Here is a 21,980-nt window from a genome sequence, read left to right as displayed (position 1 = left end):
TCACGTTTGTTCTCTTTGCTTAGAAAGTACTAATTCTCTTAAATTTTCCTCACTTTCTTTCAGAGTTCTTTCCAAATAATGTTTAGTATTCTGAAAAAAACAAGTTACAAAGTTTTTAAAAATAATTTTTTAAAGAGATGCATTGAAAATTCTATAAAATTAACTGAACAGCACAATAATATTTTGGCATTTTCAAGCTATTCTAATGGAATACTGGAAAAATATGTGAAAAATTGATAAAATTATAAAAACTGAATCAAATTAATAAAAGTTGCTATAAAAAAATTATTTGAGAAATGTATGAAAATTTATTTTCAATATCTCACTTCTATTGATTTTATTTTATCTTGAAACCCGCTGGTTTCTTTGTCCAAATATTGATGAACAATTTGTAAAGGTGTTTTGAGGAACCTTGAAACAATGTTATTTTATAGTAATCAACAATTTGCAATGACGCTTGAAAAAATTTTCAATTAAAAACAGTTTAATCAAAGCGAAAAATATAAATTAACATTCTGCCGAGGCTCCTGTAAGTATTGACATTTTCAGGTAATGCTTCTAATTCTTTACCAACCAATTTTGTCCTAGTGATTTGATTTTTCAGCTGCTCTATTTGAAGGTCTGAGACCTTTAACTGCTGGGACGTTGATAGCATCTTCATTTGCAGTTCCTGAAAAGCCTTTTAAAATATAAACAGTTGGATATATTTATTGGATTTTCATAAGCTTTTATTTTATAGTGTATATTAAGCCAGTGCTTCGCCAAGCAGTCCGAGGAACGGTGTCAGGCCGTAGAATAACGGAAAAAATCAACATAATTCTTGTTTGCATTTGACCAGCCGCGCAATGAAAAATACATTACATATGATTGGCGATTAAAATAAAGCATGACCTGTAACCAACCAGATTCAATAATCACGGCGAGATTTATGTGCGTAGACGTACGTGGTGTTGCGGTCGAGCTTATGTAATAGAACGCCGAAACAGGAAGAGCAGTAAACGGGAGAAGAAAAGAATAGTATTCGTTTGGATAGGCTGGACACGTGTTTTGTCCCTACTGGGGACTCATCAGCAGCCCGAATACCTATCATAATAGTTATCGCAGTGTCTTATATAGCCCGCACAAATTACTTCGTTAGCTCGTGGTGTTTTAATTATTATTGAGGATTGTTAGTTTTACGCGCTAGGATTTTTCAATCCGACTGTGGTCAGTTATTTAAATACAACTGATTAGTTAAAATTATAAAATGAGGGAAGTGAGCGCACGAGTGCTAACCTACCAGAAATTAATATTTTTTTTAAAATGAGCGTGATCAGCTGTTTAAATCATGGATATAATGGATATGGCATAATGATTATTACCTGGGACCATTACATAGGACCATAATCGCTATACAACCGGTTAAAAACTGATTGTTTACTTTAACTTAAATTCATTTTTCAAGCGATTCTATGTAACATATTTGCTAGATCGACCTTGATGTTTTATATATATGAACAATGTATATATGTATAACGCGTCTGCCATATCCATATTATATATATTCATGGTTTAAACACTTAGTTACATTAAATAAGAAAACGGCATGAAAGTAAAAAATTGCCAACGTTTTAAAATAGGATATATTTTATTTTAGTTTGGTTTGAATAGAATGAATTATCATTCAATACATTAAAATTTATTGAAATTAATAAAAAAATTTATGACTAAAGTTAGGTTAGTTTTATTACAATTCTATATTTTGATCAAATTAAAAGCGTTTGTTTTTATGTCTGAAAATGAAAGAAAGTTTACTGAAATGGAATTATTTTATTGGAATTAAAGATATGACCATTAGATTGAAAAATAATCCTTTAAAGATTGCCGCTGAAAAAGAGCTAAAGACGCAGTCTGAAGACATATTCGTCGCTTTCCAAATCAACATTAGGTCAGAATACACAGACCTATTTATATGACACGGGTTTTTCATGCATGACTGTGATGAAGACCAAATGGAGAAACTAGTTAGATGTTTTTTCGACGTTACTATCACTGTCCTCATTTCAACTGCGCTTTGAGGAATTGAAAAAAAAGACAAGTTCATTCGTCGTGCATAACAATATTCATTTTAAAATGCAGAAATATATTTTATTATTTTATTTTGAATGAAATTTGTTACATGTGTGTGTGTGCGTGTGGTGTGTGTTGTTTGTTGAACATAACATTCAATTATTGTGCAGAAAAATTTCCATTTAAATTAAAATTATCATATCAAAATATTATTAAAGCTTCAAGCCCAAATGAATTAATCAATGAATGATTCAACAGAGAACAAAACTGCAAAACAAAAAAATAATTATTTTAAAGACTTTTATTTAAATAATTAATAATTTAACAATCTTCGATTATGATTTGTTGCCATACATCAAACCATAATATTCGATCTTATGCCAACAAATGTGATACAACAACAACACACGTTTAGACGACATTTTCCCAGAGATCGGGGGTTGCCGTTTGGCTACCTATGATGAAACCGAAATACCCCTCGACGCCATTCACATCTGTCACTCGCCTCAGTATCACGCAACCCCGCTTTCACTTTGTCCTTCTCCACCTGCTCTCTCCATCCCAGTCGCGGACGACCTCTTCCTATCACTCCTTCAACCTCGAACTCCAACACTCGCCTAATCCCGACCCTTTCATCCCTTCTAAACACATGTCCATACCACCGCAATCTCGATCTCCTTATCAATGTCACAATGTCCTCATGCAGTCCCATCCTCGACATCAGCTCTGTACTACTCCTCCCATCCTTCACTTTAACCCTTTAACCCCACACATCATCCTCACCATAGCTCTTTCAGCCCTCTGCAGTACACTTTCCTCCTCTCTCCTCAACACCCAAGTTTCACCACCATATACCATCGCTGCTTTCACACAAGCTTTATATACCCTCCCTTTCATTTTCACTGACCATTTCTTTCCACACAATACCCCACCAAGTTCCCTAAATTTCATCCATCCCACACGAACTCTAGTCGTAACAGCGTTCAAACATCCTCCATCCGCGTTCAGCTTAACCCCTAAATAAACAAATGTGCCAACAAATATGATAGTTCTCCAATATCGCAACCGTCAATTTAGTCTACCTAAATTCCACAAAGGAATGTTTATAAGTTTTTGCCATCATATTACTCTTCTGAAAATACCTCAAAATATATGCTTTAACTTTTTACGTTGAAGGTTGCATGTCGTCGTCATCGCCTACAATGGTTTGGCTATGTGAAGCAAAGCGAAAACGATACAATAATTTCCGTTACTAAGCACCAGGTGCTTGGCTCCCGCCCAAGAGGTCGTCCAAAAAAGTCCAGGAAGCAGACCATACAGGAGGACTTGAAGGTACTTGGTCTCAAGGAGACAGATGCAATGGGTAGATCGGCTTGGAAACAGAAACTGATGAATGGAATAAAAAAGTCCGACCCATAACGGATGGAGACTATAAACGAGGATTGATTGATTGATGCTTTAATTTTTATGCACAAGAACACGTTTGCATTATCGAAATGTGTTTAAATCATCACCGAATTCTCAAACCAATTTTCAACAAATAATAATACAGTAGTAATAGAATCGGTTTGAAAAATCTCTAACTTTTTTAAGTTCAAGATCTACAGGGAGTTTTTGATTTGAAGACATACTGCTCAGTTCTTTCCAGAAAAAACCTCATATATCTTTTCACAATGAATCTTACACCTAGAAGTTTAAAAATAAATTAATTTAAAAAACCCGAAAACAGCCAAAAGAAATATGAGCACAAAAATGTAATAAAATACTTTAAAGTTGAATATAACTTTTAGTAATAATTATACTAGCTTTGAAAACATTGTTTTTATGGTTTAGTTAAAAAACATTGAAAAGCAGCAGTTGCTACTTAAAACATTAATTATTTCAGTGAATTAGTTTGTGATAGAAATTACATTTCTGATGAGTTTCCCAATGGATGAAAGCATGCTACAAAATGGATACCAGCAATTTTGGACCTGCTACACATACTAGATTAATAATTTATGACTAAACAATTCCACTAATAATATTGGTGACCAAACAATTAATATTTAAATTATAAGGTAATTTAAAAAATTAATAAAATATATTTACAGACATTTATTTACATATTAAGCAAAAAAGTTAATATAATATCAAATAAAAATAATCTTCTTTATTGCAAAGGAGGCAATCCTATAAAAAAAACATCTCGTTTTTATGTCAAATTCTGAAAAGTTATAAGTGTTTCTATTTCCAGGAAAGAAGAGACTCAGTAGTAATCATATTTCATTCCTAGATATCTTAACTACTGCCTCACAAATTTAAGTTTAAGAAAATGTGTCATAAAACAATATCCTTGTCAAAAGAAGATCTGTTGCAAAGACATTACTTTTTTGTTGTTTACTGTTGCCATTGCTGATATTAAAATTTAAGATTGTCAAAAGAAGATCCATTTTATGACACTTTTTATATCCGCAGTTTAAAATTAAGCAAACAAGCATTACTACAATAATGAATACAATACATTACCCATCTTAAAATCTTAAATAATTTAATTAAACACAATCACTATCTTAGATCTAAAATGTGCTGCTGTTGATTATGCAAAAAATTATCACATAAATATAAAATATATAGACAAAAGTTTCAAGCCCAACGCAGATAGTTATGCATGATGCTATGCTACCATAGGTAGAGCTTTAAAAAAAGTTAATTTAACGTTTAAAAGTTGAAAATCTAACATTCTAACTAACGCTAACTAACCTAACCCTTTTTCTTTAATTAAAAATTTATTCAAAACATTATTGAATTAACAATTAACTATTTTACAGCTGAAGCATCATTCATATTTAACTGCGTTGGGCACGAAACTTAACGTTTGCCAAAGTGTATATAAAATGAAAATTTACTATTTTACATCCAACTGACAACGAAACGAATGAATGGACGAATTGGCTGCCACCAGAAAGCGAGAAGGATAATTGTCAGTGAAATAAGTCACAAAAGCATACACACGCATCAGATTAGAGTTGGCAGTCACCGTCAGCATACAGCCGCACGCAGAATTTTAATTTATCATTGGTCTAATGTAATATGTATTTATTTTAATTTATGCAAGACGGATAAAAATTGATGGCTAAAAATTATTTAATAAATAAAATAAATGCTTCTCGATTGATGTATTAATGCTAAATTTAGGTACTATAGCTCAATTCCAAAACTGATGATAATGAGCTTCAACTCTAATATTGCGGACAACTTCACTTATAACGACAAAAAAAACTTCGAAACCGGTACAATCAGCACGGCTTCGGAAGACATCGATAAAAAAACTATGCTCAAGAGATCGATATCTTTGTTAAGATTTGGACTTCTTTCATTAAATTCTATTAATGTGAAGGCATTGCGTAGTCTAACTTCAACTAATTTGTTCAACGTTCATCCTAAGTTGTTCAGACGTGAATTGCACTCGTACAGTTGTGCAGATGGTTCGGAATCAGATGTTTTGTATAAAACTATAACGATTGAACTCAAGGGCCATGAATTAGCTGTTATGAAAAGTTACGAGCAGTTTCTTACCATGGCTGCCAATGAACTGGATATAAGTATATGTAAAGTTTGGTCTCCACCCAGGTCTATTAGGCGATGGACATTGTTAAAATCAGTTCATATTTATCGTAAACACATGGTTCAGTATGAAACGAGAACCGCCTACCGAGTTGTCCAACTTAAAAATTTAACTGGATCAACAGCTAACACGTTTCTTGAATATATTCAACGAAATTTACCTGAGGGGATGGCAATGAAAATTACCAGGGAGTCTATTGAACCTTTGCCCGATCATCTTTTAAAATCTTGAACATTATGACTTAGAATTAGTCAAATTTGCAACAACAAATCATTAATTCTGTTAGATTTAGCATTTTTTTTTTTTTGTTATAATATAAATGTTTTTAAATGTGCAGTTGATTTATTTATGCTTTTTTAAATAAAATAAAATCTGTTAATTTTGTTGTCTCTTAGGAGGGAGTAAACTAAATCATCGTTGATTATTGGCATGCAGCAAAACAGTGAGCCATAAAATGACAAGATTGATGAAGGTTTTGATGAATTAATGTCTGCATTAAAATGAAGTAATTGAGACTAGTAATTAAAGTTACAGATCTGTGCCCAACCTAAAACAAAATAACTTGGACATTAATAAGCATTAAACCTTAAACGTAGAGATTTAAGACAGTTTTTTATAAATTAGAGCCTGATATTAACACTCTTATAAAAAAATCATCAAATTCACCTATCCCATTAGATTCATTTATGTTCAATTGTTTGTTCGTTTCAACTTGGATTTAAAAATCCTCTTTCTTTGTAAAACAGTATTTTACTGGTTTTTTTTCTCAAAATTTATATAATTTTAAAATAAGTGTATGCACAGAGAAACGAGACTAATATATATTATTGTTATAACTTTTATTACATTTCTTTCAAATGATAAGTTTTAAAGTGGGGGGGCACTAGAAAAATTTTTTCCTAGAAGTTGGCAGTGGAAGAAAAAAAGTTTGAGACTCAATAGTCTAGATGTTACATGAGTTTGACCACATAACTAGAATGTCTGGCTATATGATTGATTGCAGCTGCGCTTGTTAAATTGTTAATTTTTGATTCGTCGGTATACATTTGTTTATACTTCGCATATTTAATAAGGAGTATTCTTTGGATGATTTATATATTTGGAGTGTTTTTCCAAATATTGGTGAACTAGCATTGGCGGATCTAAACAACTTTGACTGGGACCAAAATTTTGAAAATTTTTACGAGAGGGGGCAAAATTTTTGGCAGTAGGTTATGATCAGAATTAGGCTGACTACCTTTTTTGCTTATCACGTCAATTTTTGTTCGATCGATTTTCGACATAAAACGTTGCTTTTTCTGTTGAAACAATGAGTTTTATTGACTTAATAAAATTAATTAATTATTAATTAATACACAATTAATACGGCTTAAACGGGGAAGACTAGCCCTCCTTCTCCTAGATCTGTCAATGGCCCCTAGACATCTTATAGATTGACTAATTAATGGTTCTATTATTTTAAAATAGGAATCTCTTGTTTGACTACCATAATCTATGAGTGGTCTTAACATTGCTAAATATATTTATTATATTTTTATATTATTCATATATTTATTATTAAACTTTTCTGATCTGCCCCACATTCGTAAAGAGATATGATGAGTATTTAATCTTATTCAAGTGCTTATGAAATTTAATTTTTGATCAAAACGTTAATCCTAAATAAACAGAAAATCAAATTCTATGGAAATAAATATCTTTTTAATTAATAATGAATTAGTCGTAGATACCAAACAAATATGCGATGCTCTTTATGATACACTTTATAAGTATTACCAATACGCTGTTATATAACCAGGTAGTTGAAAAAAATATTAACAATTGAATTTGCAACTCAATTAATATAAACACAACCACTGAAGAAGTGTTGTACATTGATAGATTGAGCAATAAAAAAGCGTTGAGTTATATAACTCAATGTAAAAAAAGCACATCAAATGATATATATTTAAGTAATTATTTGCTTTAACAAATCATTACAGATATCCATCACTCATATTTTTAAACTATCCATCATGTAAAGAATTTTTCCCAAAGGCTTCAAAAATCTAAAATCATTACGATGCATACAAAAGTAGGGTACTCCTTTTCGACATAAAACGAAAACAGAAACAGGAAGCAATTAGCGCAAAACATTATGAATAACTTTATTGAAAAATTTTTAACCGTTGAATGTTCATAGATTTATATACAAAGATATTGGTATTCTAAATCTTGATATATTAATTAATAAATTACACCCATGTAGAACATAAGAAATTGTCAATTTCTAGTTTAAAAGTTAATTGGAAGGCCACGAACAATATGTTGCAATAAGAAACATTTTAATAGGAAACATGTTATATGTAATTTAAAAAACTGCATTTAATCAACAGCTTACGGTAGTAGCATAATAATAACGTGGTAGTTTTATCCCCCCTGGCAAATACGCTTGTTCCGGCACTGTTTCTGTCCTAGTTCATCAGCAGGAACAGATAAACACGATGTAGTGGTTTCAGAAGTGTTTTTAAAAGACTAAGTTTATAAAATAGTAAGTTTGTTTGAACTGATAAACAAGCGAAATTACATGTTAAGAAACTATGAAAAAACACGAACAGAAATGCTTCAACAGCATAGGAAGAGAGGATAACAAGTTGGGACAGTTCAGTTGCTATTTCAAGAAGGTATATTTTTCAAGTAGTAGTACCTTAATTAAGACTTTCGAAGAATAATTACAAATTTTATAAAATGTAAACGAACACATTTTGTTCTCATGGTCTATCAAACGCGTTTGCAATAATTTACATTGGTAAAATAAATTACTGACTTTAAAAATTTAATGTCAAAAATTATAAAAATAAGTTAGTGTTTTTTGTGTTAGAGCGTCAAAATATATAAATCAGTCAATGGGCACAATAATGAAATTTGCCCAGGGCGAATTTTATAGTCACTACACCATTGAAAAACTAAGGTGAAAAAACATCGCTTAATCAATTTCGTTAGATAATATGTTATGTTTTGCTTCATCCAAAACTAATTTTGGGTCTACTAACTGGATCTGTCAAATAATATAACAAAATAATATATTATATTAATAAAGATATATGTTAATAAATTATTTTTATCACTTGAATTTAAAAAATGTATTTGGAAAGCTTTACTGTGTGTTTTCAATCTTGTTATTTATGATAAAATGCAAGATAGCGTTGTTAATATTTGTAGTTAAAAATTGTCGCACCTTATTTATTTTATTAACACCTTGTTAAATTGATGACAAAAATCGTAACGAGGACTTAGAAAATCTAGCCAAAGCTATATTATAAGTTTATGCCGGAAAAAGCTTTTTCTCAAATCATAACGTTTTTAAGTCCATTTAATAATGTCGCCGATTATATTCAGATTTTTTTGTTTAATCTCAATAAATGAAAACTCAATATGGAGTGGAGTGAAAAGCTTTCTGGCACACAACTGCTGATTGGGGGCTGTCCATTAAGGATGTCATGCCTTTTGAAAGTTTTTTTGACCCCCCTCCCTTTGTCACAAACTGTCACAAATCTACCAACCCCCAAAAATAAGTATGTCACAAAACTTAACCCTCCCCCTCTTAGTGAAGAGTCATTAAACAATGTAATTGTTCTATGCTTTTTATTTTTCATTAATATCAAAATAACGAATGACAAGTTTATATGACGATAGTTTGATATCTAAATGTTTTACCGTAGTTAAAATATAACGAGTTAATATTAACTTCTACACCTACCAATCGGTAAACTTTAACGATGGCATTTAAATTTGACTCCTCCTTTAATTAATATTCATGAGCTAATTGCTCGCTAAAAAACTTTAATATTCATTTATTGTTTTGTTTATTTAAAAAAATGGACGTCATACTTGCGTTTACCCCTCCCCCTCCCCTTCGTCACAAAGTGTCACAAATATTTGGACCCCCTTTCCCCTTGAAGCGTGGCATTCTTTATGGCCTTGACAATGACAACCATGTTCTAAAAGCTACAATCACTAAGGGGTCAAAACAATTATCTATCCAGATGAACGAAATGTCGTAAGTTCGAAGCTGCCAACTGGGATGGAATATATCTTCTCAAGATTTAAAGTTTCCACCGTGCTAACGGTTCTAGTTCACTAATTACTGATAACAAATTTTTCAGTTTACTAGTTAGCAATTTTTTGGCTTCAGTGTTGTTGCCTTCAAAATCATAGGTTTTGCCCAAATATACAAAAAGCTCGATTTGAGGATTTGGTTTGTCGTCGATGGTCAACTTCAGAAGGAACTGGCAGATACATTTTTTTTCATGCCAAATGTTGCCTACTTGTCAAGCCATAGCCGCATACTGGTTGCGTTACACCAAGCCTGGTTTATTTCAATTAATTTCTGAGCGCTTTTCATGTTGTTGGCAATGAATGACTGATGTGTCATCGGCAAATTGGAGCCATGCTCTTGCTATAAAGTTGGCTGTGGAGCCCCATATATGGCCAAATTGTTGATACTCAGACTTTTCAAGTATCTTCATTATGGGGTCAAAGCACAGGTTGAAGAGCCCTGGAGAACGCCTCGTCTGACCAGAAGGAGTCAGTTGTGTTAACGTTGAGGTAAATAATGTGATGAGGTTTTGATAGGTGGTGACTGACGTAATTGTGATTTGATTCTATTTTCAAAAATAAGTGGGAGTCTAATGTGTCGAAATTAGTAGATTGTCGATTGGTGGATTTGAAGATGGTTAAAAATTAAGTTTTATAAGTTTGTTAATCAAGGATTGTTGCTGTTACGCTGAATCCCGGCCATGGTGGGGAGGCGTATTTAATGCGTGAAATAATTAAAAAGCTCAATGATATAAAAAAGTTTTATGTCGGTGATTTCGTATGAGCGTAGTTTGGATTTCATTAAAAATAATTGTTATAAATTTGTTTACGTTAACTATTATTCAAACCTTTCCTGTTAAAAAGTGTCAGAAATTTTTTGATGTTTTCTCTTTTTTAAAGCGTCAGGTTTTTTAATTGACTAACCCTCTTTGACTTGCTTCAAAAGCTTTAAAAAAGTTATTTTATTATTTCACCTTTAATAAGCTAAACATCGTTTTGTGGCAACAACACATTTCGGCTGAGAATGCGCATAAGCAGTTCAAAGCTGAAATTTTGTCACGTTTTTACCATCTAAGTTAACATGTTGATGGTGTTCAACCAACATTAAACATTTTTTTGCTTCATTAATTTTATTTTAAATTTATAATTTCTGCAAATGCAGTTTTGCTATTATTTTCATTCATATAATGCACAGTAATTTTAAAGAGGAAAAACGTGATTTTCTTGTAATGATTTATGTAAGACAATGATAGTTACAATATGTACCTTGGGAAATATATCTTTAGCGTCATGAACTGACGAGGTTTCAGTTATAGGTTGAATTTCACCACACTTCGCTACGTCATTTATCCAAATACCATCGTACAACTGCTTTTTATCAAAATAAAAGAATTTGCCAGCACCGTTTTTCATATCGCTTGACCAATTTCCTTCATACATGTTTTGGTTTTCTGCCAATAAATATTAGTAACAATGTTCCCAAAAAGTTTTGGGTATGGGCTGTAACATCAGAGGCGCAGTTTAAAGGCATTTGTTAACTTGTGTAAATTTATTTTTTTAATTTTTCTTGCATCAACCTACAACAGTAAAGTTGAAACAGTTGCTTTCTACACCAGAAATAATAATGAAATGAACACAAATTTGTTATCAATGACTATAAAGTGAAAAAAAATTGGTGATCAAGGTTTTATAAAAGAAAAACAATACCCTCAACAAAATTTTGTGCCACTATAATAATGTGTGAATACAGATTTAGTTAGATGAAAAGATTCATACTATACTTAAGAATTCCTTGACCATTACGCTGATCGTTGGCCCATTCTCCTTCATATATTGATGAATTTTCAAATATCATCCTACCCCATCCGTGCCTTTTATCGTGGCACCAGTCTCCTTCGTACATCACATTATCATTAAAAATATATGTCCCAAAACCCTGCAAAATTTGTAAATCCACAATTAAGATGTAAAAGTTTAAAATTCAGTGTGGAAAATTCACAGTTTAGCAAATTGAAATACATGTACTGTTTTTAACCAGGAGCGTAGTCAAAGAAAATAACTTCAAGAGATTTTTTTGTGATATATTTTGTATAAATTTTAAATGATAATAATTGTTCTAGTTTCTCCATTATTGTTTTACAATTTTTTAAAATTTGGTTTACTGCATTTAATATAAATATTCAGCACAGAAATGTTAGTTGAGTAAAATAATATTAACTTTTCAAAGCATTTTAGTTACGCTGTTGTGATAATTGAATAAATCTTTTAAAGCAGATACAATTTTGATACATCGATCGCTATTGCAATAAATTTTTCGTATGTGAAATAACTTATAAAATCAGTCTTACATGCTTTAAATTATCCTTCCAACCACCATAGTATTGTTTCATGATACTCTGGTTATCACTATTCATAACGCATAATGTTCCAAATCCATTCCTCATGTCGTTTTTCCAATCTCCGTTATAAACCGACTTGTTATTCCACAAATACGTTCCTTTTCCTTCCAAAAAACAATTTTAACGAAAAACATTCAAGGTAGGCATATTTAATTTATTATATAATATATACAATAATTCTAATAAAGCGATGACAAATTTTTGTTTGTTTTTTTAATAAACGTGTTTCTCAAAGGTGATATTCATTCATGATTCCATCCTAACTTGCACCATTCAGTAGACAGTTATACTCAGAATTTTTGTGCAAAAACTTTTTGATGCAAATTAGTGCAATCACTCTAAAAATGTATCCAAAGATAACATTTGATTTCAAATTAAATAAAAATGAAGCATACAAATATTAGAAAATGAAGCATACAATCAATCAATCATCGTTTAGCGTCCAGAGACCCAGTTCTCACGAGGTAGGACGTTGTTTTCTTTGCCGGCATTCGTCCTTTATATCATCTAAGCCAGCGCGACGCAGGATTTTGGTAGATTTGATGTGGTTTCAGACTAATCCGTTGCATCCATCGGAGCATTTTCATATCAGTTCGGTGAAGTTGTTGTTCCAGTTTGGTTGTCATTGGTAATGTTTCTGCATCATGTCTTGCTCGATTGTTTGCGACCAGGACTTCTTTGGACGGCCTTTGGGACGTGTGCCAAGTACTTCAACATTTGCAAGAGAAGTTATTGCACTGTTTCCACTTCGTTTGACCTGACCAAACCACCTCAGACGGTATTGCCGGCATTCGTCTTTTATATCATCTAAATCAGCACGACGCAGGATTTTGGTAGATTTGATGTGGTTTCAGACTAATTCGTTGCATCCATCGGAACATTTTCTATCGGTTCGGTGAAGTTGTTGTTCCAGTTTGGTTGTCATTGGCCATGTTTATGCACCATATAACAAGACCTGACGTATCATAGATTTATAAAGTCTTGATCGTAGTGATAGTGGGATGGATCAATAAAGAGGCAAGGAGATGCCATTTATTCCAGGCTGCACGTATGCGTGATCGAACGGCAGCTTCAGCTGTTCCAGTACAATCCAGAACATCCCCTAGATATTTAAGCGATGTGACTTTCTCCACCTTAATGGCTTCAATACCATTGCTATTTCGAATTTGTTGTTGTTGATTGATGCTAACAGGACAAACAAAATTGGACACTTTAGATAAATTACCAATTATTTTTGAACAACGTTTGTGACACCACTGGTTACAAGCATACACCAGGACTCAAAATAGACCATCAAATAGAATAGATAAATTTGTTTTGCATTTTTTTTGAGTAAAACACTTTGGCTTGGTGGAATAACGAATGATCCATGATGGTATTGACGGCGAATGATAAAAAGGATGAAAAACCGATGAGGTATATAAGTGTGCTTGTGAGTAAATAAATGTAAACATAGATGAAAGAAGTGATGTAGATAGAAATGAATTGGATTAGTGTTGGGAGTTGAAAGTTTCTGCCTGTAGCACGTGAAAATGGAATAAGCAAACAGACTCATGAGACTCAAGGGATGAAGAAAATAAAATAAAAATCATAAAAAAGTTTGTTTACGTATTAACATGATTTTATCAATATCTCTTTCATCGATAACTTATTAAAAAAATATAAACCATGTTTTTTGTTATTCAACCATTCTCCAGTGTATTCATCTCCGTTTGAAAAGAATACTGTATGAAGTAAACCTTGTTTGTTAGCCTTGTGATCCCATTCTTTCCATAATGGTTTACAATGAAGAGATTTGTTTACAGCCATGTCTTTAAGAATTATTAAAATAATTGTTTTCAAATTGTATGATTCAAATAAACTCTGTAAATTTATAAACAATTTAGTCTTTTTTATATTTATTCATTTTTTAGAAAAAATTTATTTTTCATACATACAATAATTTTTACACCGAAGTAATCTAAAATTTTTACAGAAGAAAACGATTAATTATTTTTTCTTTCTCACTTTTCCTAATTTTTTAAACACTCTAACGTCAAGTCTGTTTTTCTTCTATATGCATTTATTTATGTGGTTCATACTGTTTTTGTTGGTTTTCTTTCGAGCTATCTTCCCTGGTTAATCCTCTGTTCAAAATGATCTGATCATAAGACCTACTCATTTGTAGTAGTATCATATAATGAGGTGAGGAGCGTTGTGAATCATCATTAAAATAGCGTTTAAAAAACAGTGATTTATCGATAGATTTGGTTCGCAATCTTACTTTAACATCTCCTACTTGTTACAAAAAGATTGAATCTCCTCAAAATACCTCTTCAATTTTATAAAAATAAAAAAAAACAAAAAGCAAATATTTATAAAATTTTATATAATCAAAAATTTGGAAGATATGTTTCAATTGTTTTTAACTTTACGAGTGGAAAACTGTTGTTAGCTTGATCGGAGGACACAAATTGTTAGCGAGTTAATGGAGTTAATATTAATGAAGAAATTGCGAGATAGTGTAGCAAAAGTTTAAAACCGGTAAACATGAAATTTTAAACTGAAATTGCCCTATTGTATCTCTCTATCTATTATTAGAAGCATGAAAACATAGACGTTTCGCGTCTCTAAAATAATTGATTAAATAATTGAACCAGTGTAGCGACTAATAGTTTACGAGTCAACGTTTAGATCAAACGCTTAATTTCACTTCCTATATGTAATTCAATGCCAGTAATCCTTAGAACTTACACTTGGAGTTATGTAATAAAATTTGAAATATACAAAAGTTACTTAGAAGCTAGAAGATTTTTTAATAGATTTAACAACTCAACAAAAATATACTTTAAATGAAAATGTTATGCAAGATTTTTTTACTGTTAAAAAATAATTAATTAATTTTAATTAAACTTCTGAAAATACCTAACCCAAATTTCATACAAGGAGATTATTAACTGATTACATTACTTATTGGCAAAACAAAATAATTACCATGGAAACATGAATTTAAATGCTGTAACCAAAGATAAAATAGATAATAAAGAAGGCACATCATCTTTCATTTTTAATATATATATATATCATTATTGTTCTGCCATTACATACTTAGAATATCTACACTGACCTTTAAACGCACCCGCGCAGTGGCGGATCTGGTGGGTGCGGGAACGCCTGGCCCTGAAATTTTTTTATAATAATTATCACATATATAAGTTATTTGTTTTAACTATAATAGTAATTTTTAAACTTAAAAACTCAATTAATTATTTAGCAAAAATTCCGCGTTGCGAACTGATACCAAAGGGACGCCTTTCAAACGCGACGATCTCAAATCAACTCGGAGCTCGTATATCAGAAAAAAGTTACTAGGTATGCATAAATATCATGCTAAAGTAATCAATTAAAAAATAATCAAAATAAATGAAATTGTTAAAAAATAAATATTCATTAATAAACTATAAAAATGTAAAAATTGTAAAATTTGATGAGTTCATGGAAAATAATGGTTGAGAGACTCTAAAGCACACTGAAAACGTGTTCGGGTGTGTTTGGTACCAAATTTGGTACGGTACTTGTTTCTGAAGTAATTTAAAAATTTTTTTGGCATGTTAAGTATTTTTATACAAAAAGTTATCCGTAAATTGAATCAAAAGCATATTTAATATTTTGTTTTAACTTATAAAAAAAGCCGTGTAAATGTAAAGTAAAAGGATTCTCGAAGTTCTTATGAATGTACCCAAAACGTTCGTTCACTTAACCTGAAGCAACTTTTTCAAATAACTGTAATCCATTAATGCTGCCTATTATATTATTATAACAATTTGCTTTGCTAGAGAATCTACTCTACCGCATAAAGCAAAAATATGGGCAAAATCAGAGATCTGTTCTGAGTTTTTCCCTGCAGCAGTTAAAGAATTATCAATAAAAAACAAATGAAACTAAACAAAAACTGTGTTCTTGGTAAAGTTCAGCATTAATAAGGATAAATAAAATTTCTAAATAAAAAATCATGACATGCCTCTTTATAAACTATAAACAACTTCTGAGTAGAAAAAACCAGACGGATCTCTATTTTGCCAAAAATATGAATTTACAAATTTTTAGTTAAAATAATAAATGCCCAATTTTTAATAAAAGTTTTAAATGCTTGTAACGTATAAGAAATTTCAAGAATGAAAATCTTAAAAGATCAACGTAATCATGCGTTGAGTTTCATCATCATTCTGCAGAGTGTGATTGACATGAAAGAATTTTTGTAGTAGTATTGTAGGTTTGAGCCATACTCACCATTTACATTTTGATAATAATCATTACTGAACTAGTTTCCTGATAAATATTGCACTGCAACTATATTGAGGAGTTAAAAATTTCATCTCATTATGGTGCCAATATGGATATCGCTGCCATCTCTGCTGTATCCGGAAACGTTGAGAGAATATTTCTTCACTTCTGAATTAATCTGAAACATATGAATGGTTTTCAATTATTTACATTACGTGAATTTGCGGTGTTACTGAGTCTAGATAAAAGGGAATGTTGGTTGAAACATTTTATGTTCGATAAATATTGAAAATAGAAGCGTTTTCTATATAGTTTTGATGAAGTTGTGAAAATTTCAGTTTCATGGAGTTTATGATAGTGTGGCAAATTGAGAATGTGTTGGTTGCATCTGCGACAGCCTTCAAAGAAATTCAATATTTTGAAAAAATATTGAACTGCTATGTAATCTAAGAAAACACTTAGTAACATTTGAACTGCTACAGTCACGTGGAGAACTCTTATAAGCTAATTAACATTATATATTTCAAAACAGAACTAGAATTATTGATAAAAATATTATCAACATGGTGAAGAAATTTGGTGATAATATTTTATCAGTCAATTTTTTTCAAAAGTTACGTTGTTTGAGATAAAACGATGAAAAAAATGTGTGATTCGATGAATTAGTTGAAAAAACGAACCCCAAAAAGACATATTCATCGCAGACTAAAACACCATTCATCAAACTTTCAAATCTCAAATCTCAATCTGTAATCGGTCGATGTCGTTAACTGGTGCATTTTGTTGATCAAGCCCAACCACAAATTTTGGTCGTAATTTTCAAATCCTGACTAAATAATTAAGTAAATAAATAACATCGTTGATTGTTTGTTGTTCATCCAACAATCAATACCTGCTTTAAAACTATTTGATGTTTGCGCATCGACGAGTTCATTTGGCAATGGATTCCAGATATTTGCTGTTCTATTGAATAGTTAATTTTCTCTGCTTCTATGTCTTGTTATTTCTTTGTAATATTTCATACTGTGACCTCGCGTTCTAGTTACAACATTATTAAATTGATTTATTAAATTAATTCTGTCCATTTTGTGCTTGCTTTTGAATATCTGAATTAAATCTCCTCTTCTTCTCCTTTCTACCAATGTTGTTAGATCCAATTCTCTGAGACGATCGATGTAAGCAAAATTTTTTATAGAAGGAACTAATTTTGTTACTTTGTGCTGGACTCTTTCAATCACTTCAATATCACCCTTCAAATCTGGGGACCAAACTGACACCGCAAACACCAAAAGTGGTCGAATAAAAGTTATGTATAAATTACGGAGCAATTTATTATCAAATCTTCCAAAAGATTTCCTCACTCGACCAAGCATCCGATTCGCTTTGTTAGATACCGTTATGACTTAATTCTTCCATTTAAGATTAGTTGAAAAAATCACTCCAAGGTCTCTCTCATATTCAGACTCAACAAGGCGTTTTCCATTAATATACAGAGGACATTTATTATTACCTGATCCGTAATGCATTACAACACAATCGCAAAAGCCAGTCTTGGGTCCATTTGAATGCTGTATCCAGATCAGATTGGAGTTCAACAACTTCCTTGTTTGATGAAACTGAACTCATGATTTTTGTATCATTTGCAAACAACTTTGTTGTAAGTTTTAGATTAGTTGGCAGGTCGTTAATATATAAACTGAACAGCAAAGGACCAATAACAGAACCCTGAGGAACACCCTAAAAATTTCAACCCAATCCGAAACAGTTTCACCCAGAACAACTCTTTGTTTTCTGTTTTTAAGAAATGAGCCATTCTAATTATATACCAAACCGCTTATTCCATATACATTCAATTTAGCCAATAATCTTCTGTGAGAAACAGTATCGAATGCCTTGGCAAAATCGAGGAGGACCACATCTACCGGAATAGAATTATTCAAATTGTAAGAAATAAAATCGAGTTTCAAAAAGACTTGTTGTACATGACTTTCCTTTAACAAAACCATTGTGTTGATTCAATACTATATTATTTCTAGAAACAGAGTCTTCTACTTTTTCACGTATAATCTTGGATATAGTGGATATGGCACAAGAATTAATTCCCGGCTAATAATTTTTTTTAGTTCTATGGAATAGAGAACATAATTTGAGCGTAAACATTTCTTCATTGTAGTTGACATTTCGTTTTACTGTTTTAAAATTTAAATTTAATCGCCTACACGAAGTTTTCGTTTTTTTATATCATAACATTTAAATAAGTCGCTTTTTTCGTCTCTACCGACTTAGTTATCAAATAAAGGTTGTTTGTTGAAAATAAAATGATTTTAGATTTTGATTCCGGAAAATTTATGGCAAAATGTAAGGATGTTCATATTTATTTCAATATTTGACATTCATACATTTTGCTCAATTGTCCTGGAAATAAAACATCTTTTGGATGAATCTACTACACATACACTTTGATACATACATTCATCCACCTGGATTAATAACAAGTGCAGTTATCTTCAATGTCATCAAATTATAAATTTTTTTAAAATCTGAACAAATGTTATAAAATAAAGGTTTAATTCAGAATTTAATGACAAATTAGTCATTATAATTCAGGATTTTGGCAAATAAATGGATGTTCATAATTATTTTAATATTGACATTTATACATTTTGTTCAATTTTTCTAAAATGAAACATCTTTTGGATGATGCTAGAAGCTAAAGGCTAACCGTTATTTTATATGTACATGTAGTGGTGCTAAAAATCAAGGCACAATATGTTCCAATAAATTGTTAAGTTGTTCATTGAAAAAAAGAAAATAAATGGACTAAGTGATATATGAAGACAAATTTTAAAAAACGTAAATGGCAAAAACAAAAAAATTACTGACCCTGCATCAAATACTATTAATATAATGAACTTAGTTGAAACTGATTGACATGGAATTTAATTAAAATCAATCAACTATTTAGTATAATTAAACATTATTATATTTCATAATATAAAAAATATGTATATGTATAAAATTATTATTGCTAATTTATTATGCTCAAATACTGTTGGGGTGCAGTGAAGTTCAGCGTAATAAAAAATAATTATTATTGAGAAAATTATTTTCAAAACATTTTACAAAAATATTTACATCTTTAATGAAATAAATGTTTGTTAAATTTGCAGATAAAAAATTTGTAAAATACATAATACATCATATTCTTTTGACAATACTTAGATTTAAACTTATCAATATCTAAATGGTCCTAAAAATAAAAATAACGTCTTACATTTATCTGAAAGCATTGAAACTTTTGTATAATAGCTGATAAATTATAAATTAATAAATGCCCATACCTATTTATGTTTTTAAAAAAGGGGTTAAATAGAAAAGAAATTAAGATTAAAAAATGACAAGAAATGCTGGAAATTGTTTAATGTTGCTGTGAAAAATGTTCAATTAATAGATGAAGTTGACTAGATGTACCAATATAATAATATGACTCTCAGTAAAAGCGTTTTAAAATAAATAACAATAATCACAGATTTCAATTAAGAAATATTTAAATGTTTAAAAATTAACAAAAAAATAATAAAAAAGAGAGATTTAGAAATGCAAAAAAGTCACAAAAACCAGATGTTTAATAGAAATTAAAATAAAAAATAAATAAATCATTCTCTGTAAGTATAAATAAAAAATTTCACTGGCCCTTAAAGTGAATTAGTTTATGATATTTTGAACGAATTTTCAACTGACTATTGTTTTTGGCCAAATGAAATGAGCGAACATCTATATATGTTTTTGTTATTAATCTCAATAAAGAAAAAAAATGATTGTTTATATTATCTGCACTTTCAATGATATGATCTTTAAGGTTTAATAGATCTTTATTTGCCAACTCACTCAAAACACTTGATACAACAATTGTTCTATTCATTTTAGACCAGTCTGTCACCATTTTCAAATGTCTTTCGGTGACACGGCAAATCTGATTGACAAATATGAATTAGTCAAAAAATATATATTAGGCAATATATAAAAATGAAGAAATTAAAGATCAATATTTTTCCAGCATGCAAATAAAAATAAACATGGAAAAAAATTATTTTCTGACCTGAACAACACCACAGGATGGGAAAACTAGAACACCATTGTCTTTTAGTATCAGAAGCTGTTGGTGTAACATGGTAGCTTGTCTTTTTATATCAATAAGTGTAAATCTACACTTGTTACAATCGATTGTTTTGGCAACTTTTCTAACAACCCATCCAGCAATATACGCTACTGCACTGTCGATGATAGTGGACATGGTGTTAGATGGATTTTCAATGACAGTGGACATGGTATTAGATGTCATTATTTGTGAATCTAAATACGTCTCTTCAAAAATATCTTTAAATTGATCCTCTGGAACTTTAAATTCTGATTCAACAATCATTTGTTCCTGTACATTCCCTTAAAAAATTATAAAACATATGTATAGCCTCATTTGAAGCAACTGTATAAATAGAACATATTTGAATAACCTGTTTTTCCAGGGACAATACCACATCTATAGTACACTTTTTTGAAAATAGAATGCAGTTGCTGGACATTTGGATTATCATTGCTTCTCCCTAAATACATGAAATTTAAATATATAAAATTGAAGTCACTTTTGTTAAATAACCACTTTTGAACATTTTCTAACCTACACTTCGAATGAAATTAAAAAATAACTCAAGATGGTCTTGGCTGAATTTGTATGCCAGAACATATTTTTGTGTTTGAAGCAAGGATGTGGCTAAATTTATTATGGTTTCTATGTTGACAACCATTCCAAGAACACATGTATTCCTTGAGTTTTAAAAATATAACAATTGGTTAGTACATTTTCATCAAACACTGTAAGATATATGTTTACCTATTGGTTTGATATATAAATTTTCCATTGACAGTTTTTAGTGATAACAAATACTCTTTCAGTGACATTAGGTTTGATGCTATGTCATTAAATGATGTCATTGATATACCATGTCTGAAATATTTACTGTAAATGTTCTTACTATTCATTATATCAAACAATATATTCATTTTTTCCAGGAATTGTACAGTTGCTCTACAATCTCTAAATTCTTCACAGTTACTTGAACATCTTAAGGCTTTGGCCACCGAATTACTCAATATGTGAGCCACTAATTTAACTTGAAATTATGTAAGTCATTTTTATAATTATAAAATCTATTTGTATGGTGATTTATTTTTTTAATACATGAACATACTCAAAAGATATTGTTGAATATGTACAGAAAGGAAGAATTATACTAAATGGTACCTTCATTTTCTGATTATGATAATTAACATGTTGGTCAGTTAATTTGTTAGCCAATTTGAAGCCAGTCGTGTACTGTGCAGAATGTAATTTGCATATGTATTCCCATCTAATTAAACCACCATTTGATTCTAAAATTTTTTTATCAGCCCATGTGTTACGGACAAGTTTCAACATGTGACAGGCATCAAATATTACATTGATTTCTCTATTAGTTGATGGTAATTTAAAAGATGGTTTGACAAAGGTAGGCAAATCAAAGACACATCCAAGTTTTATGCACATAACA

The 21,980-nt window shown here is 30.6% G+C and overlaps 4 protein-coding genes across 4 annotated transcripts in view; 1 reads left to right on the top strand and 3 right to left on the bottom strand.

The window, feature by feature from the left end:
• On the bottom strand, positions 1-3,678 carry HELRODRAFT_62144 (hypothetical protein; the record flags this gene model as incomplete). The annotated part of the gene is made up of 4 exons (XM_009010513.1): positions 1-90; positions 327-411; positions 513-679; positions 3,634-3,678. 4 exons carry the CDS (start codon positions 3,676-3,678, stop codon positions 1-3), a joined length of 387 nt encoding a protein of 128 aa, XP_009008761.1.
• A 1,843-nt stretch (positions 3,679-5,521) lies between these two features.
• HELRODRAFT_135844 (hypothetical protein) lies at positions 5,522-5,875 on the top strand (the record flags this gene model as incomplete). Its single annotated transcript, XM_009010512.1, has 1 exon — positions 5,522-5,875. A coding segment is annotated over one exon (354 nt), but the record flags the coding sequence as incomplete, so codon positions are not given.
• Positions 5,876-10,652: 4,777 nt separating this feature from the next.
• HELRODRAFT_158447 (hypothetical protein) lies at positions 10,653-13,941 on the bottom strand (the record flags this gene model as incomplete). The annotated part of the gene is made up of 5 exons (XM_009010511.1): positions 10,653-10,679; positions 11,000-11,184; positions 11,510-11,669; positions 12,082-12,236; positions 13,800-13,941. 5 exons carry the CDS (start codon positions 13,939-13,941, stop codon positions 10,653-10,655), a joined length of 669 nt encoding a protein of 222 aa, XP_009008759.1.
• A 6,541-nt stretch (positions 13,942-20,482) lies between these two features.
• Positions 20,483-21,980, bottom strand: part of HELRODRAFT_158446 (hypothetical protein) — a gene marked incomplete at both ends in the record, with an annotated part of 3,106 nt that continues 1,608 nt past the window's right edge. Inside the window, 3 exons of the mRNA XM_009010510.1 lie at positions 20,483-20,835; positions 20,907-20,996; positions 21,426-21,563. Of these exons, the coding sequence (XP_009008758.1) occupies positions 20,483-20,835; positions 20,907-20,996; positions 21,426-21,563 (581 nt within the window). The remainder of the gene's footprint in view (positions 20,836-20,906; positions 20,997-21,425; positions 21,564-21,980) is intronic.

The sequence above is a fragment of the Helobdella robusta genome (genome assembly GCF_000326865.2).
Source record: "Helobdella robusta unplaced genomic scaffold HELROscaffold_1, whole genome shotgun sequence".
Taxonomy (NCBI): domain Eukaryota; kingdom Metazoa; phylum Annelida; class Clitellata; order Rhynchobdellida; family Glossiphoniidae; genus Helobdella; species Helobdella robusta.
This window is presented reverse-complemented; position numbering and strand designations above follow the sequence as displayed.